The 23283-nt window shown below is 40.6% G+C and overlaps 1 protein-coding gene across 1 annotated transcript in view; it reads right to left on the reverse strand.

The window, feature by feature from the left end:
• The window catches only part of LOC112235607 (GRB2-associated-binding protein 2-like), a 63028-nt gene that overhangs the window by 28041 nt on the left and 11704 nt on the right, over window positions 1–23283 (reverse strand). The window contains exons 6-7 of the mRNA XM_042294988.1: window positions 22450–22540; window positions 19825–19930 (exon numbers count right to left, since the gene is read on the reverse strand). Coding sequence (XP_042150922.1) covers window positions 19825–19930; window positions 22450–22540 — 197 coding nt within the window. The remainder of the gene's footprint in view (window positions 1–19824; window positions 19931–22449; window positions 22541–23283) is intronic.

A 23283-nucleotide genomic window follows, 5' to 3' on the forward strand; every position in this document is an offset into this window, starting at 1 on the left:
GGCTGTAGATATACCTCAGATACTTCATAGTAACCCTGATATGCCTCAGATACTTCATAGTAACCCTGATATACTTTATAGTAACCCTGGGCTGTAGATATACCTCAGATACTTCATAGTAACCTGGGCTATAGATATACCTCAGATACTTCATAGTAACCCTGATATACCTCAGATACTTCATAGTCAATATAGTCAGAACTTCATAGTAACCCTGATATACCTCAGATACTTCATAGTAACCCCTAGATATACCTCAGATACTTCATAGTAACCCTGAAATACCTCAGATACTTCATAGTAACCCTGATATACCTCAGATACTTCATAGTAACCCTGGGCTCTAGATATACCTCAGATACTTCATAGTAACCTGGGCTGTAGATATACCTCAGATACGTCATAGTAACCGTGGGCTGTAGATATACCTCAGAAACTTCATAGTAACCTGGGCTGTAGATATACCTCAGATACTTCATAGTAACCCTGATATACCTCAGATACTTCATAGTAACCCTGGGCTCTAGATATACCTCAGATACTTCATAGTAACCCTGGGCTGTAGATATACCTCAGATACTTCATAGTAAATCTGGGCTGTAGACATACCTCAGATACTTCATAGTAACCCTGGGCTGTAGATATACCTCAGATACTTCATAGTAACTCTGGGCTGTAGATATACCTCAGATACTTCATAGTAACCCTGGGCTATAGATATACCTCAGATACTTCATAGTAACTCTGGGCTGTAGCTATACCTCAGATACTTCATAGTAACCCTGATATACCTCAGATACTTCATAGTAACCCTGATATACCTCAGATACTTCATAGTAACCCTGGGCTGTAGATATACCTCAGATACTTCTAACAATGATATACCCCAGATACTTCATAGTAACCTGATATACCTCAGATACTTCATAGTAACCCTGGGCTGTAGATATACCTCAGATACTTCATAGTAACCCTGATATACCTCAGATACTTCATAGTAACTCTGGGCTGTAGATATACCTCAGATACTTCATAGTAACCCTGGGCTATAGATATACCTCAGATACTTCACAGTAACTCTGGGCTGTAGTTATACCTCAGATACTTCATAGTAACCCTGATATACCTCAGATACTTCATAGTAACCCTGATATAGCCCAGATACTTCATAGTAACCCTGATATACCTCAGATACTTCATAGTAACCCCGGGCTGTAGATATACCGCAGATACTTCATAGTAACCCTGGGCTGTAGATATACCTCAGATACTTCATAGTAACCCTGAAATACCTCAGATACTTCATAGTAACCCCGATATACCTCAGATACTTCATAGTAACCCTGATATGCCTCAGATACTTCATAGTAACCCGGGCTGTAGATATACCTCAGATACTTCATAGTAACCCTGATATACCTCAGATACTTCATAGTAACCCTGGGCTGTAGATATACCTCAGATACTTCATAGTAACCCTGGGCTGTAGATATACCTCAGATACTTCATAGTAAATCTGGGCTGTAGACATACCTCAGATACTTCATAGTAACCCTGGGCAGTAGATATACCTCAGATACTTCATAGTAACTCTGGGCTGTAGATATACCTCATATACTTCATAGTAACCCTGGGCTATAGATATACCTCAGATACTTCATAGTAACTCTGGGCTGTAGCTATACCTCAGATACTTAATAGTAACCCTGATATACCTCAGATACTTCATAGTAACCTGATATACCTCAGATACTTCATAGTAACCCTGGGCTGTAGATATACCTCAGATACTTCATAGTAACTCTGATATACCTCAGATACTTCATAGTAACCCTGATATACCCCAGATACTTCATAGATATACCTCAGATACTTCATAGTAACCCTGGGTTGTAGATATACCTCAGATACTTCATAGTAACCCTGGGCTATAGATATACCTCAGATACTTCATAGTAACCCTGGGCTGTAGATATACCTCAGATACTTCATAGTAACCCTGATATGCCTCAGATACTTCATAGTAACCTGATATACTTTATAGTAACCCTGGGCTGTAGATATACCTCAGATACTTCATAGTAACCCTGGGCTATAGATATACCTCAGATACTTCATAGTAACCCCAATATATGTCAGATACTTCATAGTAACCCTGGGCTGTAGATATACCTCAGATACTTCATAGTAACCCTGGGCTGTAGATATACCTCAGATACGTCATAGTAACCGTGGGCTGTAGATATACCTCAGATACTTCATAGTAACTCTGGGCTGTAGCTATACCTCAGATACTTCATAGTAACCCTGATATACCTCAGATACTTCATAGTAACCCTGATATACCTCAGATACTTCATAGTAACCCTGATATACCTCAGATACTTCATAGTAACTCTGATATACCCCAGATACTTCATAGTAACTCTGATATACCTCAGATACTTCATAGTAACCCTGGGCTATAGATATACCTCAGATACTTCATAGTAACCCTGGGCTGTAGACATACCTCAGATACTTCATAGTAACCCTGATATACCCCAGATACTTCATAGTAACCCTGATATACCTCGGATACTGCATAGTAACCTGATATACCCCAGATACTTCATAGTAACCCTGATATACCTCAGATACTTCATAGTAACCCCGGGCTGTAGATATACCTCAGATACTTCATAGTAACTCTGGGCTCTAGATATACCTCAGATACTTCATAGTAACTCTGATATACCTCAGATACTTCATAGTAACCCCGGGCTGTAGATATACCCCAGATACTTCATAGTAACCCTGATATACCTCAGATACTTCATAGTAACCCCGGGCTGTAGATATACCTCAGATACTTCAAAGTAACTCTGGGCTCTAGATATACCTCAGATACTTCATAGTAACCCTGATATACCTCAGATACTTCATACTAACCCTGATATACCTCAGATACTTCATAGTAACCCTGGGCTGTAGATATACCTCAGATACTTCATAGTAACCCTGATATACCCCAGATACTTCATAGTAACCCTGATATACCTCAGATACTTCATAGTAACCCTGGGCTGTAGATATACCTCAGATACTTCATAGTAACCCTGATATACCTCAGATACTTCATAGCAACTCCCGGGCTGTAGATATACCTCAGATACTTCATTGTAACTCTGGGCTCTAGATATACCTCAGATACTTCATAGTAACCCTGGGCTGTAGATATACCTCAGATACTTCATAGTAACCCTGAAATACCTCAGATACTTCATAGTAACCCCGATATACCTCAGATACTTCATAGTAACCCTGATATACCTCAGATACTTCATAGTAACCCTGGGCTGTAGATATACCTCAGATACTTCATAGTAACCCTGGGCTGTAGACATACCTCAGATACTTCATAATAACCCTGAAATACCTCAGATACTTCATAGTAACCCCGATATACCTCAGATACTTCATAGTAACCCTGATATGCCTCAGATACTTCATTGTAACCCCAGGCTGTAGATATACCTCAGATACTTCATAGTAACCCTGATATACCTCAGATACTTCATAGTAACCCTGGGCTGTAGATATACCTCAGATACTTCATAGTAACCCTGGGCTGTAGATATACCTCAGATACTTCATAGTAAATCTGGGCTGTAGACATACTCAGATACTTCATAGTAACCCTGGGCAGTAGATATACCTCAGATACTTCATAGTAACTCTGGGCTGTAGATATACCTCAGATACTTCATAGTAACCCTGGGCTATAGATATACCTCAGATACTTCATAGTAACTCTGGGCTGTAGCTATACAGATACTTAATAGTAACCTGATATACCTCAGATACTTCATAGTAACCCTGATATACCTCAGATACTTCATAGTAACCTGGGCTGTAGATATACCTCAGATACTTCATAGTAACTGATATACCTCAGATACTTCATAGTAACCCTGATATACCCCAGATACTTCATAGTAACCCTGATATACCTCAGATACTTCATAGTAACCCTGGGCTGTAGATATACCTCAGATACTTCATAGTAACCCTGGGCTATAGATATACCTCAGATACTTCATAGTAACCCTGGGCTGTAGATATACCTCAGATACTTCATAGTAACCCTGATATGCCTCAGAGTACTATACTTTTTTATAGTAACCCTGGGCTGTAGATATACCTCAGATACTTCATAGTAACCCTGATACTTCATATAACCCCAATATACGTCAGATACTTCATAGTAACCCTGGGCTGTAGATATACCTCAGATACTTCATAGTAACCCTGGGCTGTAGATATACCTCAGATACGTCATAGTAACCGTGGGCTGTAGATATACCTCAGATACTTCATAGTAACTCTGGGCTGTAGCTATACCTCAGATACTTCATAGTAACCCTGATATGCCTTAATAGTAACCCTGATATACCTCAGATACTTCATAGTAACCCTGATATACCTCAGATACTTCATAGCTGATATACCCAGATACTTCATAGTAACTCTGATATACCTCAGATACTTCAAAGTAACCTGGGCTATAGATATACCTCAGATACTTCATAGTAACCCTGGGCTGTAGACATACCTCAGATACTTCATAGTAACCTGATATACCCCAGATACTTCATAGTAACCCTGATATACCTCGGATACTTCATAGTAAGATATAGTAACCCTGATATACCTCAGATACTTCATAGTAACCGGGCTAGATATACCTCAGATACTTCATAGTAACTCTGGGCTCTAGATATACCTCAGATACTTCATAGTAACCCTGATATACCTCAGATACTTCATAGTAACCCCGGGCTGTAAATATACCCCAGATACTTCATAGTAACCCTGATATACTCAGATACTTCATAGTAACCCCGGGCTGTAGATAACCTCAGATACTTCAAAGTAACTCTGGGCTCTAGATATACCTCAGATACTTCATAGTAACCCTGGGCTGTAGATATACCTCAGATACATCATAGTAACCCTGAAATACCTCAGGCATAGTGATATACCTCAGATACTTCATAGTAACCCTGATATGCCTCAGATACTTCATAGTAACCCTGGGCTGTAGATATACCTCAGATACTTCATAGTAACCCTGATATACCTCAGATACTTCATAGTAACAATAGGCTGTAGATATACCTCAGATACTTCATAGTAACCCTGATATACCTCAGATACTTCATAGTAACCCCAATATACCTCAGATACTTCATAGTAACCCTGATATACCTCAGATACTTCATAGTAACCCTGGGCTCTAGATATACCTCAGATACTTCATAGTAACCCTGGGCTGTAGATATACCTCAGATACTTCATAGTAACCCTGAAAACCTCAGATACTTCATAGTAACCCGGGCTGTAGATATACCTCAGATAATTCATAGTAACCCTGATATACCTGAGAACGTCATAGTAACCTGCGCTGTAGATATACCTCAGATACTTCATAGTAACCCTGGGCTGTAGATATACCTCAGATACTTCATAGTAACCTGGGCTGTAGATATACCTCAGATACTTCATAGTAACTCTGGGCTGTAGATATACCTCAGATACTTCATAGTAACCTGGGCTGTAGATATACCTCAGATACTTCATAGTAACCGTGGGCTGTAGATATACCTCAGATACTTCATAGTAACCCTGGGCTGTAGATATACCTCAGATACTTCATAGTAACCCTGATATACCTCAGATACTTCTTAGTAACCCTGGGCTTTAGATATACCTCAGATACTTCATAGTAACCCTGGGCTGTAGATATACCTCAGATACATAGTAAATCTGGGCTGTAGATACCTCAGATACTTCATAGTAACCCCAGTAGATATACCTCAGATACTTCATAGTAACTCTGGGCTGTAGATATACCTCAGATACTTCATAGTAACCCTGGGCTATAGATATACCTCAGATACTTCATAGTAACTCTGGGCTGTAGATATACCTCAGATACTTCATAGTAACCCTGATATACCTCAGATACTTCATAGTAACCTGATATACCTCAGATACTTCATAGTAACCCTGGGCTGTAGATATACCTCAGATACTTCATAGTAACTGATATACCTCAGATACTTCATAGTAAGATATACCCCAGATACTTCATAGTAACCTGATATACCTCAGATACTTCATAGTAACCCTGGGCTGTAGATATACCTCAGATACTTCATAGTAACTTCATAGTAACCCTGGGCTGTAGATATACCTCAGATACTTCATAGTAACCCTGGGCTCTAGATATACCTCAGATACTTCATAGTAACCCTGGGCTATAGATATACCTCAGATACTTCATAGTAACCTGGGCTATAGATATACCTCAGATACTTCATAGTAACCCTGGGCTGTAGATATACCTCAGATACTTCATAGTAACCCTGATATACCTCAGATCCTTCATAGTAACCTAATGCCTCAGATACCTCATAGTAACCCCGGGCTGTAGATATACCTCAGATACTTCATAGTAACCCTGATATACTTTATAGTAACCGTGGGCTGTAGATATACCTCAGATACTTCATAGTAACCCTGGGCTGTAGATATACCTCAGATACTTCATAGTAACCCTGATATACCTCAGATACTTCATAGTAACCCTGGGCTCTAGATATACCTCAGATACTTCATAGTAACCCTGAAATACCTCAGATACTTCATAGTAACCCCGGGCTGTAGATATACCTCAGATACTTCATAGTAACCCTGATATACCTCAGATACTTCATAGTAACCCTGGGCTCTAGATATACCTCAGATACTTCATAGTAACCCTGGGCTGTAGATATACCTCAGATACGTCATAGTAACCGTGGGCTGTAGATATACCTCAGATACTTCATAGTAACTCTGGGCTGTAGATATACCTCAGATACTTCATAGTAACCCTGGGCTGTAGATATACCTCAGATACGTCATAGTAACCGTGGGCTGTAGATATACCTCAGATACTTCATAGTAACCCTGGGCTGTAGATATACCTCAGATACTTCATAGTAACCCTGATATACCTCAGATACTTCTTAGTAACCCTGGGCTCTAGATATACCTCAGATACTTCATAGTAACCCTGGGCTGTAGATATACCTCAGATACTTCATAGTAAATCTGGGCTGTAGACATACCTCAGATACTTCATAGTAACCCTGGGCTGTAGATATACCTCAGATACTTCATAGTAACTCTGGGCTGTAGATATACCTCAGATACTTCATAGTAACCCTGGGCTATAGATATACCTCAGATATTTCACAGTAACTCTGGGCTGTAGCTATACCTCAGATACTTCATAGTAACCCTGATATACCTCAGATACTTCATAGTAACCTGATATACCTCAGATACTTCATAGTAACCCTGGGCTGTAGATATACCTCAGATACTTCATAGTAACCCTGATATACCCCAGATACTTCATAGTAACCCTGATATACCTCAGATACTTCATAGTAACCCCGGGCTGTAGATATACCTCAGATACTTCATAGTAACCCTGATATACCTCAGATACTTCATAGTAACCCCGGGCTGTAGATATACCTCAGATACTTCATAGTAACTCTGGGCTCTAGATATACCTCAGATACTTCATAGTAACCCTGGGCTGTAGATATACCTCAGATACTTCATAGTAACCCTGAAATACCTCAGATACTTCATAGTAACCCCGATATACCTCAGATACTTCATAGTAACCCTGATATACCTCAGATACTTCATAGTAACCCTGGGCTGTAGATATACCTCAGATACTTCATAGTAACCCTGGGCTGTAGACATACCTCAGATACTTCATAGTAACCCTGAAATACCTCAGATACTTCATAGTAACCCCGATATACCTCAGATACTTCATAGTAACCCTGATATGCCTCAGATACTTCATAGTAACCCCGGGCTGTAGATATACCTCATATACTTCATAGTAACCCTGATATACCTCAGATACTTCATAGTAACCCTGGGCTGTAGATATACCTCAGATACTTCATAGTAACCCTGGGCTGTAGATATACCTCAGATACTTCATAGTAAATCTGGGCTGTAGACATACCTCAGATACTTCATAGTAACCCTGGGCAGTAGATATACCTCAGATACTTCAAAGTAACTCTGGGCTGTAGATATACCTCAGATACTTCATAGTAACCCTGGGCTATAGATATACCTCAGATACTTCCTAGTAACTCTGGGCTGTAGCTATACTCAGATACTTCATAGTAACCCTGATATACCCCAGATACTTCATAGTAACCCTGATATACCTCAGATACTTCATAGTAACCCCAGGCTGTAGATATACCTCAGATACTTCATAGTAACCCTGGGCTCTAGATATACCTCAGATACTTCATAGTAACCCTGGGCTATAGATATACCTCAGATACTTCATAGTAACCCTCGGCTATAGATATACCTCAGATACTTCATAGTAACCCTGGGCTGTAGATATACCTCAGATACTTCATAGTAACCCTGATATACCTCAGATCCTTCATAGTAACCCCGGGCTGTAGATACACCTCAGATACTTCATAGTAACCCTGATATACTTTATAGTAACCCTGGGCTGTAGATATACCTCAGATACTTCATAGTAACCCTGGGCTATAGATATACCTCAGATACTTCATAGTAACCCTGATATACCTCAGATACTTCATAGTAACCCCAATATACGTCAGATACTTCATAGTAACCCTGATATACCTCAGATACTTCATAGTAACCCTGGGGTCTAGATATACCTCAGATACTTCATAGTAACCCTGAAATACCTCAGATACTTCATAGTAACCCCGGGCTGTAGATATACCTCAGATACTTCATAGTAACCCTGATATACCTCAGATACTTCATAGTAACCCTGGGCTCTAGATATACCTCAGATACTTCATAGTAACCCTGGGCTGTAGATATACCTCAGATACTTCATAGTAAATCTGGGCTGTAGACATACCTCAGATACTTCATAGTAACCCTGGGCAGTAGATATACCTCAGATACTTCATAGTAACTCTGGGCTGTAGATATACCTCAGATACTTCATAGTAACCGTGGGCTGTAGATATACCTCAGATACTTCATAGTAACCCCGGGCTGTAGATATACCTCAGATACTTCATAGTAACCCTGATATACCTCAGATACTTCATAGTAACCCTGGGCTCTAGATATACCTCAGATACTTCATAGTAACCCTGGGCTGTAGATATACCTCAGATACTTCATAGTAAATCTGGGCTGTAGACATACCTCAGATACTTCATAGTAACCCTGGGCAGTAGATATACCTCAGATACTTCATAGTAACTCTGGGCTGTAGCTATACTTCAGATACTTCATAGTAACCCTGATATACCTCAGATACTTCATAGTAACCCTGATATACCTCAGATACTTCATAGTAACCCTGGGCTGTAGATATACCTCAGATACTTCATAGTAACTCTGATATACCTCAGATACTTCATAGTAACCCTGATATACCCCAGATACTTCATAGTAACCTGATATACCTCAGAACTTCATAGTAACTCTGATATACCTCAGATACTTCATAGTAACCCTGGGCTGTAGATATACCTCAGATACTTCATAGTAACCCTGGGCTCTAGATATACCTCAGATACTTCATAGTAACCCTGGGCTATAGATATACCTCAGATACTTCATAGTAACACTGGGCTATAGATATACCTCAGATACTTCATAGTAACCCTGGGCTGTAGATATACCTCAGATACTTCATAGTAACCCTGATATACTTTATAGTAACCCCTGTAGATATACCTCAGATACTTCATAGTAAACCTGGGCTGTAGATATACCTCAGATACTTCATAGTAACCCTGATATACCTCAGATACTTCATAGTAACCTGGGCTCTAGATATACCTCAGATACTTCATAGTAACCCTGGGCTGTAGATATACCTCAGATACGTCATAGTAACCGTGGGCTGTAGATATACCTCAGATACTTCATAGTAACTCTGGGCTGTAGATATACCTCAGATACTTCATAGTAACCCTGGGCTGTAGATATACCTCAGATACGTCATAGTAACCGTGGGCTGTAGATATACCTCAGATACTTCATAGTAACCCTGGGCTGTAGATATACCTCAGATACTTCATAGTAACCTGATATACCTCAGATACTTCATAGTAACCCTGGGCTCTAGATATACCTCAGATACTTAATAGTAACCCTGGGCTGTGATATACCTCAGATACTTCATAGTAATCTGGGCTGTAGACATACCTCAGATACTTCATAGTAACCCTGGGCTGTAGATATACCTCAGATACTTCATAGTAACTCTGGGCTGTAGATATACCTCAGATACTTCATAGTAACCTGGGCTATAGATATACCTCAGATACTTCATAGTAACTCTGGGCTGTAGATATACCTCAGATACTTCATAGTAACCCTGATATACCTCAGATACTTCATAGTAACCCTGATATACCTCAGATACTTCATAGTAACCCTGGGCTGTAGATATACCTCAGATACTTCATAGTAACCCTGATATACCTCAGATACTTCATAGTAACCCTGAAATACCTCAGATACTTCATAGTAACCCCGGGCTGTAGATATACCTCAGATACTTCAAAGTAACCCTGATATACCTCAGATACTTCATAGTAACCCTGGGCTCTAGATATACCTCAGATACTTCATTGTAACTCTGGGCTCTAGATATACCTCAGATACTTCATAGTAACCCTGGGCTGTAGATATACCTCAGATACTTCATAGTAACCCTGAAATACCTCAGATACTTCATAGTAACCCCGATATACCTCAGATACTTCATAGTAACCCTGATATACCTCAGATACTTCATAGTAACCCTGGGCTGTAGATATACCTCAGATACTTCATAGTAACCCTGGGCTGTAGACATACCTCAGATACTTCATAGTAACCCTGAAATACCTCAGATACTTCATAGGATATACCTCAGATACTTCATAGTAATATACCTCAGATACTTCATAGTAACCCGGGCTGTAGATATACCTCATATACTTCATAGTAACCCTGATATACCTCAGATACTTCATAGTAACCCTGGGCTGTAGATATACCTCAGATACTTCATAGTAACCCTGGGCTGTAGATATACCTCAGATACTTCATAGTAAATCTGGGCTGTAGACATACCTCAGATACTTCATAGTAACCCTGGGCAGTAGATATACCTCAGATACTTCATAGTAACTCTGGGCTGTAGATATACCTCAGATACTTCATAGTAACCCTGGGCTATAGATATACCTCAGATACTTCCTAGTAACTCTGGGCTGTAGCTATACCTCAGATACTTCATAGTAACCTGATATACCCCAGATACTTCATAGTAACCCTGATATACCTCAGATACTTCATAGTAACCCCAGGCTGTAGATATACCTCAGATACTTCATAGTAACCCTGGGCTCTAGATATACCTCAGATACTTCATAGTAACCTGGGCTATAGATATACCTCAGATACTTCATAGTAACCCTGGGCTATAGATATACCTCAGATACTTCATAGTAACCCTGGGCTGTAGATATACCTCAGATACTTCATAGTAACCCTGATATACCTCAGGCTTCATAGATATATGCCTCAGATACTTCATAGTAACCCCGGGCTGTAGATATACCTCAGATACTTCATAGTAACCCTGATATACTTTATAGTAACCCTGGGCTGTAGATATACCTCAGATACTTCATAGTAACCCTGATATACCTCAGATCCTTCATAGTAACCTGATATGCCTCAGATACCTCATAGTAACCCTGGGGCTGTAGATATACCTCAGATACCCTGATATACTTTATAGTAACCTGGGCTGTAGATATACCTCAGATACTTCATAGTAACCCTGGGCTGTAGATATACCTCAGATACTTCATAGTAACCCTGATATACCTCAGATACTTCATAGTAACCCTGGGGTCTAGATATACCTCAGATACTTCATAGTAACCCTGAAATACCTCAGATACTTCATAGTAACCCCGGGCTGTAGATATACCTCAGATACTTCATAGTAACCCTGATATACCTCAGATACTTCATAGTAACCCTGGGCTCTAGATATACCTCAGATACTTCATAGTAACCCTGGGCTGTAGATATACCTCAGATACGTCATAGTAACCATGGGCTGTAGATATACCTCAGATACTTCATAGTAACTCTGGGCTGTAGATATACCTCAGATACTTCATAGTAACCCTGGGCTGTAGATATACCTCAGATACGTCATAGTAACCGTGGGCTGTAGATATACCTCAGATACTTCATAGTAACCCTGGGCTGTAGATATACCTCAGATACTTCATAGTAACCCTGATATACCTCAGATACTTCATAGTAACCCTGGGCTCTAGATATACCTCAGATACTTCATAGTAACCCTGGGCTGTAGATATACCTCAGATACTTCATAGTAAATCTGGGCTGTAGACATACCTCAGATACTTCATAGTAACCCTGGGCTGTAGATATACCTCAGATACTTCATAGTAACTCTGGGCTGTAGATATACCTCAGATACTTCATAGTAACCCTGGGCTATAGATATACCTCAGATACTTCACAGTAACTCTGGGCTGTAGCTATACCTCAGATACTTCATAGTAACCCTGATATACCTCAGATACTTCATAGTAACCCTGATATACCTCAGATACTTCATAGTAACCCTGGGCTGTAGATATACCTCAGATACTTCATAGTAACCCTGATATACCCCAGATACTTCATAGTAACCCTGATATACCTCAGATACTTCATAGTAACCCTGGGCTGTAGATATACCTCAGATACTTCATAGTAACCCTGATATACCTCAGATACTTCATAGCAACCCCGGGCTGTAGATATACCTCAGATACTTCATTGTAACTCTGGGCTCTAGATATACCTCAGATACTTCATAGTAACCCTGGGCTGTAGATATACCTCAGATACTTCATAGTAACCCTGAAATACCTCAGATACTTCATAGTAACCCCAATATACCTCAGATACTTCATAGTAACCCTGATATACCTCAGATACTTCATAGTAACCCTGGGCTGTAGATATACCTCAGATACTTCATAGTAACCCTGGGCTGTAGACATACCTCAGATACTTCATAGTAACCCTGAAATACCTCAGATACTTCATAGTAACCCTGATATACCTCAGATACTTCATAGTAACCCTGATATGCCTCAGATACTTCATAGTAACCCCGGGCTGTAGATATACCTCATATACTTCATAGTAACCCTGATATACCTCAGATACTTCATAGTAACCCTGGGCTGTAGATATACCTCAGATACTTCATAGTAACCCTGGGCTGTAGATATACCTCAGATACTTCATAGTAAATCTGGGCTGTAGACATACCTCAGATACTTCATAGTAACCCTGGGCAGTAGATATACCTCAGATACTTCAAAGTAACTCTGGGCTGTAGATATACCTCAGATACTTCATAGTAACCCTGGGCTATAGATATACCTCAGATACTTCCTAGTAACTCTGGGCTGTAGCTATACCTCAGATACTTCATAGTAACCCTGATATACCCCAGATACTTCATAGTAACCCTGATATACCTCAGATACTTCATAGTAACCCCAGGCTGTAGATATACCTCATATACTTCATAGTAACCCTGGGCTCTAGATATACCTCAGATACTTCAAAGTAACCCTGGGCTATAGATATACCTCAGATACTTCATAGTAACCCTGGGCTATAGATATACCTCAGATACTTCATAGTAACCCTGATATACCTCAGATACTTCATAGTAACCCTGATATACCTCAGATACTTCATAGTAACCCTGATATACCTCAGATACTTCATAGTAACCCCGGGCTGTAGATATACCTCAGATACTTCATAGTAACCCTGATATACTTTATAGTAACCCTGGGCTGTAGATATACCTCAGATACTTCATAGTAACCCTGGGCTATAGATATACCTCAGATACTTCATAGTAACCCTGATATACCTCAGATACTTCATAGTAACCCCAATATACGTCAGATACTTCATAGTAACCCTGATATACCTCAGATACTTCATAGTAACCCTGGGGTCTAGATATACCTCAGATACTTCATAGTAACCCTGAAATACCTCAGATACTTCATAGTAACCCCGGGCTGTAGATATACCTCAGATACTTCATAGTAACCCTGATATACCTCAGATACTTCATAGTAACCCTGGGCTCTAGATATACCTCAGATACTTCATAGTAACCCTGGGCTGTAGATATACCTCAGATACTTCATAGTAAATCTGGGCTGTAGACATACCTCAGATACTTCATAGTAACCCTGGGCAGTAGATATACCTCAGATACTTCATAGTAACCCTGGGCTGTAGATATACCTCAGATACGTCATAGTAACCGTGGGCTGTAGATATACCTCAGATACTTCATAGTAACCCTGGGCTGTAGATATACCTCAGATGCTTCATAGTAACCCTGATATACCTCAGATACTTCATAGTAACCCTGGGCTCTAGATATACCTCAGATACTTCATAGTAACCCTGGGCTGTAGATATACCTCAGATACTTCATAGTAAATCTGGGCTGTAGACATACCTCAGATACTTCATAGTAACCCTGGGCAGTAGATATACCTCAGATACTTCATAGTAACTCTGGGCTGTAGCTATACTTCAGATACTTCATAGTAACCCTGATATACCTCAGATACTTCATAGTAACCCTGATATACCTCAGATACTTCATAGTAACCCTGGGCTGTAGATATACCTCAGATACTTCATAGTAACTCTGATATACCTCAGATACTTCATAGTAACCTGATATACCCCAGATACTTCATAGTAACCCTGATATACCTCAGATACTTCATAGTAACTCTGATATACCTCAGATACTTCATAGTAACCCTGGGCTGTAGATATACCTCAGATACTTCATAGTAACCCTGGGCTCTAGATATACCTCAGATACTTCATAGTAACCCTGGGCTCTAGATATACCTCAGATACTTCATAGTAACCCTGGGCTGTAGATATACCTCAGATACTTCATGGTAAATCTGGGCTGTAGACATACCTCAGATACTTCATAGTAACCCTGATATACTTTATAGTAACCCTGGGCTGTAGATATACCTCAGATACTTCATCGTAAACCTGGGCTGTAGATATACCTCAGATACTTCATAGTAACCTGATATACCTCAGATACTTCATAGTAACCCCAATATACGTCAGATACTTCATAGTAACCCTGATATACCTCAGATACTTCATAGTAACCTTGGGGTCTAGATATACCTCAGATACTTCATAGTAACCCTGAAATACCTCAGATACTTCATAGTAACCCCGGGCTGTAGATATACCTCAGATACTTCATAGTAACCTGATATACCTCAGATACTTCATAGTAACCCTGGGCTCTAGATATACCTCAGATACTTCATAGTAACCCTGGGCTGTAGATATACCTCAGATACGTCATAGTAACCGTGGGCTGTAGATATACCTCAGATACTTCATAGTAACTCTGGGCTGTAGATATACCTCAGATACTTCATAGTAACCCTGGGCTGTAGATATACCTCAGATACTTCATAGTAACCGTGGGCTGTAGATATACCTCAGATACTTCATAGTAACCCTGGGCTGTAGATATACCTCAGATACTTCATAGTAACCCTGATATACCTCAGATACTCATAGTAACCCTGGGCTCTAGATATACCTCAGATACTTAATAGTAACCCTGGGCTGTAGATATACCTCAGATACTTCATAGTAAATCTGGGCTGTAGACATACCTCAGATACTTCATAGTAACCCTGGGCTGTAGATATACCTCAGATACTTCATAGTAACTCTGGGCTGTAGATATACCTCAGATACTTCATAGTAACCCTGGGCTATAGATATACCTCAGATACTTCACAGTAACTCTGGGCTGTAGCTATACCTCAGATACTTCATAGTAACCCTGATATACCTCAGATACTTCATAGTAACCCCTGATATACCTCAGATACTTCATAGTAACCCTGGGCTGTAGATATACCTCAGATACTTCATAGTAACCCTGATATACCCCAGATACTTCATAGTAACCCTGATATACCTCAGATACTTCATAGTAACCCTGGGCTGTAGATATACCTCAGATACTTCATAGTAACCCTGATATACCTCAGATACTTCATAGCAACCCCGGGCTGTAGATATACCTCAGATACTTCATTGTAACTCTGGGCTCTAGATATACCTCAGATACTTCATAGTAACCCTGGGCTGTAGATATACCTCAGATACTTCATAGTAACCCTGAAATACCTCAGATACTTCATAGTAACCCCGATATACCTCAGATACTTCATAGTAACCCTGATATACCTCAGATACTTCATAGTAACCCTGGGCTGTAGATATACCTCAGATACTTCATAGTAACCCTGGGCTGTAGACATACCTCAGATACTTCATAGTAACCCTGAAATACCTCAGATACTTCATAGTAACCCCGATATACCTCAGATACTTCATAGTAACCCTGATATGCCTCAGATACTTCATAGTAACCCCGGGCTGTAGATATACCTCATATACTTCATAGTAACCCCGATATACCTCAGATACTTCATAGTAACCCTGATATGCCTCAGATACTTCATAGTAACCCTGGGCTGTAGATATACCTCAGATACTTCATAGTAAATCTGGGCTGTAGACATACCTCAGATACTTCATAGTAACCCTGGGCAGTAGATATACCTCAGATACTTCATAGTAACTCTGGGCTGTAGATATACCTCAGATACTTCATAGTAACCCTGGGCTATAGATATACCTCAGATACTTCCTAGTAACTCTGGGCTGTAGCTATACCTCAGATACTTCATAGTAACCCTGATATACCTCAGATACTTCATAGTAACCCTGATATACCTCAGATACTTCATAGTAACCCCAGGCTGTAGATATACCTCAGATACTTCATAGTAACCCTGGGCTCTAGATATACCTCAGATACTTCAAAGTAACCCTGGGCTATAGATATACCTCAGATACTTCATAGTAACCCTGGGCTATAGATATACCTCAGATACTTCATAGTAACCCTGGGCTGTAGATATACCTCAGATACTTCATAGTAACCCTGATATACCTCAGATCCTTCATAGTAACCCTGATATGCCTCAGATACTTCATAGTAACCCCGGGCTGTAGATATACCTCAGATACTTCATAGTAACCCTGGGATGTAGATATACCTCAGATACTTCATAGTAACCCTGGGCTGTAGATATACCTCAGATACTTCATAGTAACCCTGATATACCTCAGATACTTCATAGTAACCCCAATATACGTCAGATACTTCATAGTAACCCTGATATACCTCAGATACTTCATAGTAACCCTGGGGTCTAGATATACCTCAGATACTTCATAGTAACCCTGAAATACCTCAGATACTTCATAGTAACCCCGGGCTGTAGATATACCTCAGATACTTCATAGTAACCTGATATACCTCAGATACTTCATAGTAACCCTGGGCTCTAGATATACCTCAGATACTTCATAGTAACCCTGGGCTGTAGATATACCTCAGATACTTCATAGTAAATCTGGGCTGTAGACATACCTCAGATACTTCATAGTAACCCTGGGCAGTAGATATACCTCAGATACTTCATAGTAACTCTGGGCTGTAGATATACCTCAGATACTTCATAGTAACCCTGATATACCTCAGATACTTCATAGTAACCCTGGGCTGTAGATATACCTCAGATACTTCATAGTAACCCTGGGCTCTAGATATACCTCAGATACTTCATAGTAACCCTGGGCTCTAGATATACCTCAGATACTTCATAGTAACCCTGGGCTGTAGATATACCTCAGATACTTCATGGTAAATCTGGGCTGTAGACATACCTCAGATACTTCATAGTAACCCTGGGCTGTAGATATACCTCAGATACTTCATAGTAACCCTGGGCTATAGATATACCTCAGATACTTCACAGTAACTCTGGGCTGTAGCTATACCTCAGATACTTCATAGTAACCCTGATATACCTCAGATACTTCATAGTAACCCTGATATACCTCAGATACTTCATAGTAACCCTGGGCTGTAGATATACCTCAGATACTTCATAGTAACCCTGATATACCCCAGATACTTCATAGTAACCCTGATATACCTCAGATACTTCATAGTAACCCTGGGCTGTAGATATACCTCAGATACTTCATAGTAACCTGATATACCTCAGATACTTCATAGCAACCCGGGCTGTAGATATACCTCAGATACTTCATTGTAACTCTGGGCTCTAGATATACCTCAGATACTTCATAGTAAACCTGGGCTGTAGATATACCTCAGATACTTCATAGTAACCCTGAAATACCTCAGATACTTCATAGTAACCCCGATATACCTCAGATACTTCATAGTAACCCTGATATGCCTCAGATACTTCATAGTAACCCCGGGCTGTAGATATACCTCAGATACTTCATAGTAACCTGATATACCTCAGATACTTCATAGTAACCCTGATATACCTCAGATACTTCATAGTAACCTGGGCTGTAGATATACCTCAGATACTTCATAGTAACCCTGGGCTGTAGATATACCTCATATACTTCATAGTAACCCTGATATACCTCAGATACTTCATAGTAACCCTGGGCTGTAGATATACCTCAGATACTTCATAGTAACCCTGGGCTATAGATATACCTCAGATACTTCATAGTAACCCTGGGCTGTAGATATACCTCAGATACTTACTTCATAGTAACCCTGGGCTGTAGATATACCTCAGATACCTCATAGTAACCCTGATATACCTCAGATACTTCATAGTAACCCCGATATACCTCAGATACTTCATAGTAACCCTGATATACCTCAGATACTTCATAGTAACCCTGGGGTCTAGATATACCTCAGATACTTCATAGTAACCCTGAAATACCTCAGATACTTCATAGTAACCCCGGGCTGTAGATATACCTCAGATACTTCATAGTAACCCTGATATACCTCAGATACTTCATAGTAACCCTGATATACTTTATAGTAACCCTCTTCAAGACTAACTGCGGCCCATACAAAGGTAATACACTCATTAACCAAGACAAATACACTATACAGTATTCAGACCCCTTGACTTTTCCACATTTTGTTACGTTACAGCCTTATTCCCCCTCATCAATCTACACACAATACCCCATAATGACATTATTATTATTATTTTATATAAACATTTTTAATCAATTGAATTGTAGAATAAGGCTGTAAAGTAACAAAATGTGTAAAAAGTCAAGGGTCTGAATTCTTTCCGAATGCGCTGCACAGGCTCAGGAAGTTTATAATGTTTACATGGAACATGTCCAGGATAAACTGAGGCCAAGTTAATGGGAAAACGTTGAATTATATCCTATCATAAAGACAAAACATAGTATACTGAGCTGCAGTCCCAAATGGCACCCAATTCCTACATAGTGCTACTTATAGCCCTGTGTCCTCTACTACAGTATGTCAGCATCCCAAATGGCTATTCCCTATATAGTGCTACTTATAGCCCTGTGTCCTCCACTACAGTATGTCAGCTCAGTAAATTAAATCCCAAATGGCACCCTATTCCCTATGGGGCACTGATGAAAAGTAGTGAACTACATAGGGTATAGTGCATTTGTCCTGTTGTAGGGACTCACCATGGCTACGTAGTTCTCCTCGCTGTCTGCGGAGTCAGTGCTGGTGATACTCTGGGTGGAGATGGGTCTACAGTGCTGGGAGGACATGCCACCGGAGTTCATAGGCCTGGGAGGAGAGAGAGGACTGTGAGTGACTCCACATTCTGACCCCTATGGCAGTACTACTCAGACCAGGGAGGCCTGGGAGGAGAGAGAGGACTGTGGGTGTAACTAAAATAAGGAACAGCAAGGTTCTCTAAATAATATATTGGTGACTAAAGAGGATACCATTAAAAAACGGTTATGGTGAGCACACCGACTAGCTAGTATGACTGATATGGGACATGGGTCAGGTAGCTAGTATGACTGATATGGGACATGGGTCAGGTAGCTAGAATAACTGATATGGGACATGGGTCAGGTAGCTAGAATAACTGATATGAGACATGGGTCAGGTAGCTAGTATAACTGATATGGGACATGGGTCAGGTAGCTAGTATGACTGATATGGGACATGGGTCAGGTAGCTAGTATGACTGATATGGGACATGGGTCAGGTAGCTAGTATGACTGATATGGGACATGGGTCAGGTAGCTAGTATGACTGATATGGGACATGGGTCAGGTAGCTAGTATAACTGATATGGGACATGGGTCAGGTAGCTAGTATGACTGATATGGGACTTGGGTCAGGTAGCTAGTATAACTGATATGGGACATGGGTCAGGTAGCTAGTATGACTGATATGGGACATGGGTCAGGTAGCTAGTATGACTGATATGGGACATGGGTCAGGTAGCTAGTATGACTGATATGGGACATGGGTCAGGTAGCTAGTATGACTGATATGGGACATGGGTCAGGTAGCTAGTATGACTGATATGGGACATGGGTCAGGTAGCTAGTGTGACTGATATGGGACATGGGTCAGGTAGCTAGTATGACTGATATGGGACATGGGTCAGGTAGCTAGTATAACTGATATGGGACATGGGTCAGGTAGCTAGTATGACTGATATGGGACAGGTAGCTAGTATGACTGATATGGGACATGGGTCAGGTAGCTAGTATGACTGATATGGGACATGGGTCAGGTAGCTAGTATGACTAATATGGGACATGGGTCAGGTAGCTAGTATAACTGATATGGGACATGGGTCAGGTAGCTAGTATGACTGATATGGGACATGGGTCAGGTAGCTAGTATAACTGATATGGGACATGGGTCAGGTAGCTAGTATGACTGATATGGGACATGGGTCAGGTAGCTAGTATGACTGATATGGGACATGGGTCAGGTAGCTAGTATGACTGATATGGGACATGGGTCAGGTAGCTAGTATGACTGATATGGGACATGGGTCAGGTAGCTAGTATGACTGATATGGGACATGGGTCAGGTAGCTAGTATGACTGATATGGGACATGGGTCAGGTAGCTAGTATAACTGATATGGGACATGGGTCAGGTAGCTAGTATGACTGATATGGGTCAGGTAGCTAGTATGACTGATATGGGACATGGGTCAGGTAGCTAGTATAACTGATATGGGACATGGGTCAGGTAGCTAGTATAACTGATATGGGACATGGGTCAGGTAGCTAGTATGACTGATATGGGACATGGGTCAGGTAACTAGTATAACTGATATGGGACATGGGTCAGGTAGCTAGTATGACTGATATGGGACATGGGTCAGGTAGCTAGTATGACTGATATGGGACATGGGTCAGGTAGCTAGTATAACTGATATGGGACATGGGTCAGGTAGCTAGTATGACTGATATGGGACATGGGTCAGGTAGCTAGTATGACTGATATGGGACATGGGTCAGGTAGCTAGTATGACTGATATGGGATATGGGTCAGGTAGCTAGTATGACTGATATGGGACATGGGTCAGGTAGCTAGTATGACTGATATGGGACATGGGTCAGGTAGCTAGTATGACTGATATGGGACATGGGTCAGGTAGCTAGTATAACTGATATGGGACATGGGTCAGGTAGCTAGTATGACTGATATGGGACTTGGGTCAGGTAGCTAGTATAACTGATATGGGACATGGGTCAGGTAGCTAGTATGACTGATATGGGACATGGGTCAGGTAGCTAGTATGACTGATATGGGACATGGGTCAGGTAGCTAGTATAACTGATATGGGACATGGGTCAGGTAGCTAGTATGACTGATATGGGACATGGGTCAGGTAGCTAGTATGACTGATATGGGACATGGGTCAGGTAGCTAGTATGACTGATATGGGACATGGGTCAGGTAGCTAGTATGACTGATATGGGACATGGGTCAGGTAGCTAGTATGACTGATATGGGACATGGGTCAGGTAGCTAGTATGACTGATATGGGACATGGGTCAGGTAGCTAGTATGACTGATATGGGACATGGGTCAGGTAGCTAGTATAACTGATATGGGACATGGGTCAGGTAGCTAGTATGACTGATATGGGACATGGGTCAGGTAGCTAGTATAACTGATATGGGACATGGGTCAGGTAGCTAGTATGACTGATATGGGACATGGGTCAGGTAGCTAGTATGACTGATATGGGACATGGGTCAGGTAGCTAGTATGACTGATATGGGACATGGGTCAGGTAGCTAGTATGACTGATATGGGACTCACATGGGTCGTGTCCAGGACATGGTGATTGGACTCTTAAATGGGAGCTCATCAATGATGCCATTGTTCCTCAGATCCAGAGGTGTCGGCTTGGCTGAGGACATAAACAAACAAAACAACTTCATTTTCTTCTCAACTGTCTAATTGTTCTCTAAATGTACAGGGCTGTTGGGTTTAGACAGAAAACATATTACATCTAAATGTAGAGGGTTGTTGGGTTTAGACAGAAATCAGAAAACAAAATGTTCCAAAATGATAAACTAAGAATGTATAATATGACACAATGTGACAGTTTGGTATCATGACAGAGTCTCTTAAAACCTCTTAGGGCTGCAATCCCGTTAACTTCTTAGGCTGCAATCCCGTTAACTTCTTAGGGCTGCAATCCCGTTAACTTCTTAGGGCTGCAATCCCGTTAATGGGATTGATATGACAACAGCCAGTGAAAGTGCAGGGCGCCACATTCAAAACAACAGAAATCTCATAATTAAAATTCCTCAAACATACATGTATATTATACGGTTTTAAAGGTATTATTGTTGTTAATCCCACCAGTGTCCAATTTCAAATAGGATTTACGGCGAAAGCAACACAAACGATTATGTTAGGTCACCAACAAGCCACAGAATAAACACAGCCATTTTCCTAGCCAAAGAGAGGAGTCACAAAAGCACAAATAGAGATAAAATTAATCACTAACCTTTGATGATCTTCATCAGATGACACTCATAGGACTTCATGTTACACAATACATGTATGGTTTGTTTGATAAAGTTCATGTTTATATAAAAAATGGTTTACATTCGATTACATTGGCGCGTTACGTTCACTAGTTCC

The sequence above is a fragment of the Oncorhynchus tshawytscha genome, linkage group LG13, assembly GCF_018296145.1.
Source record: "Oncorhynchus tshawytscha isolate Ot180627B linkage group LG13, Otsh_v2.0, whole genome shotgun sequence".
Classification (NCBI taxonomy): domain Eukaryota; kingdom Metazoa; phylum Chordata; class Actinopteri; order Salmoniformes; family Salmonidae; genus Oncorhynchus; species Oncorhynchus tshawytscha.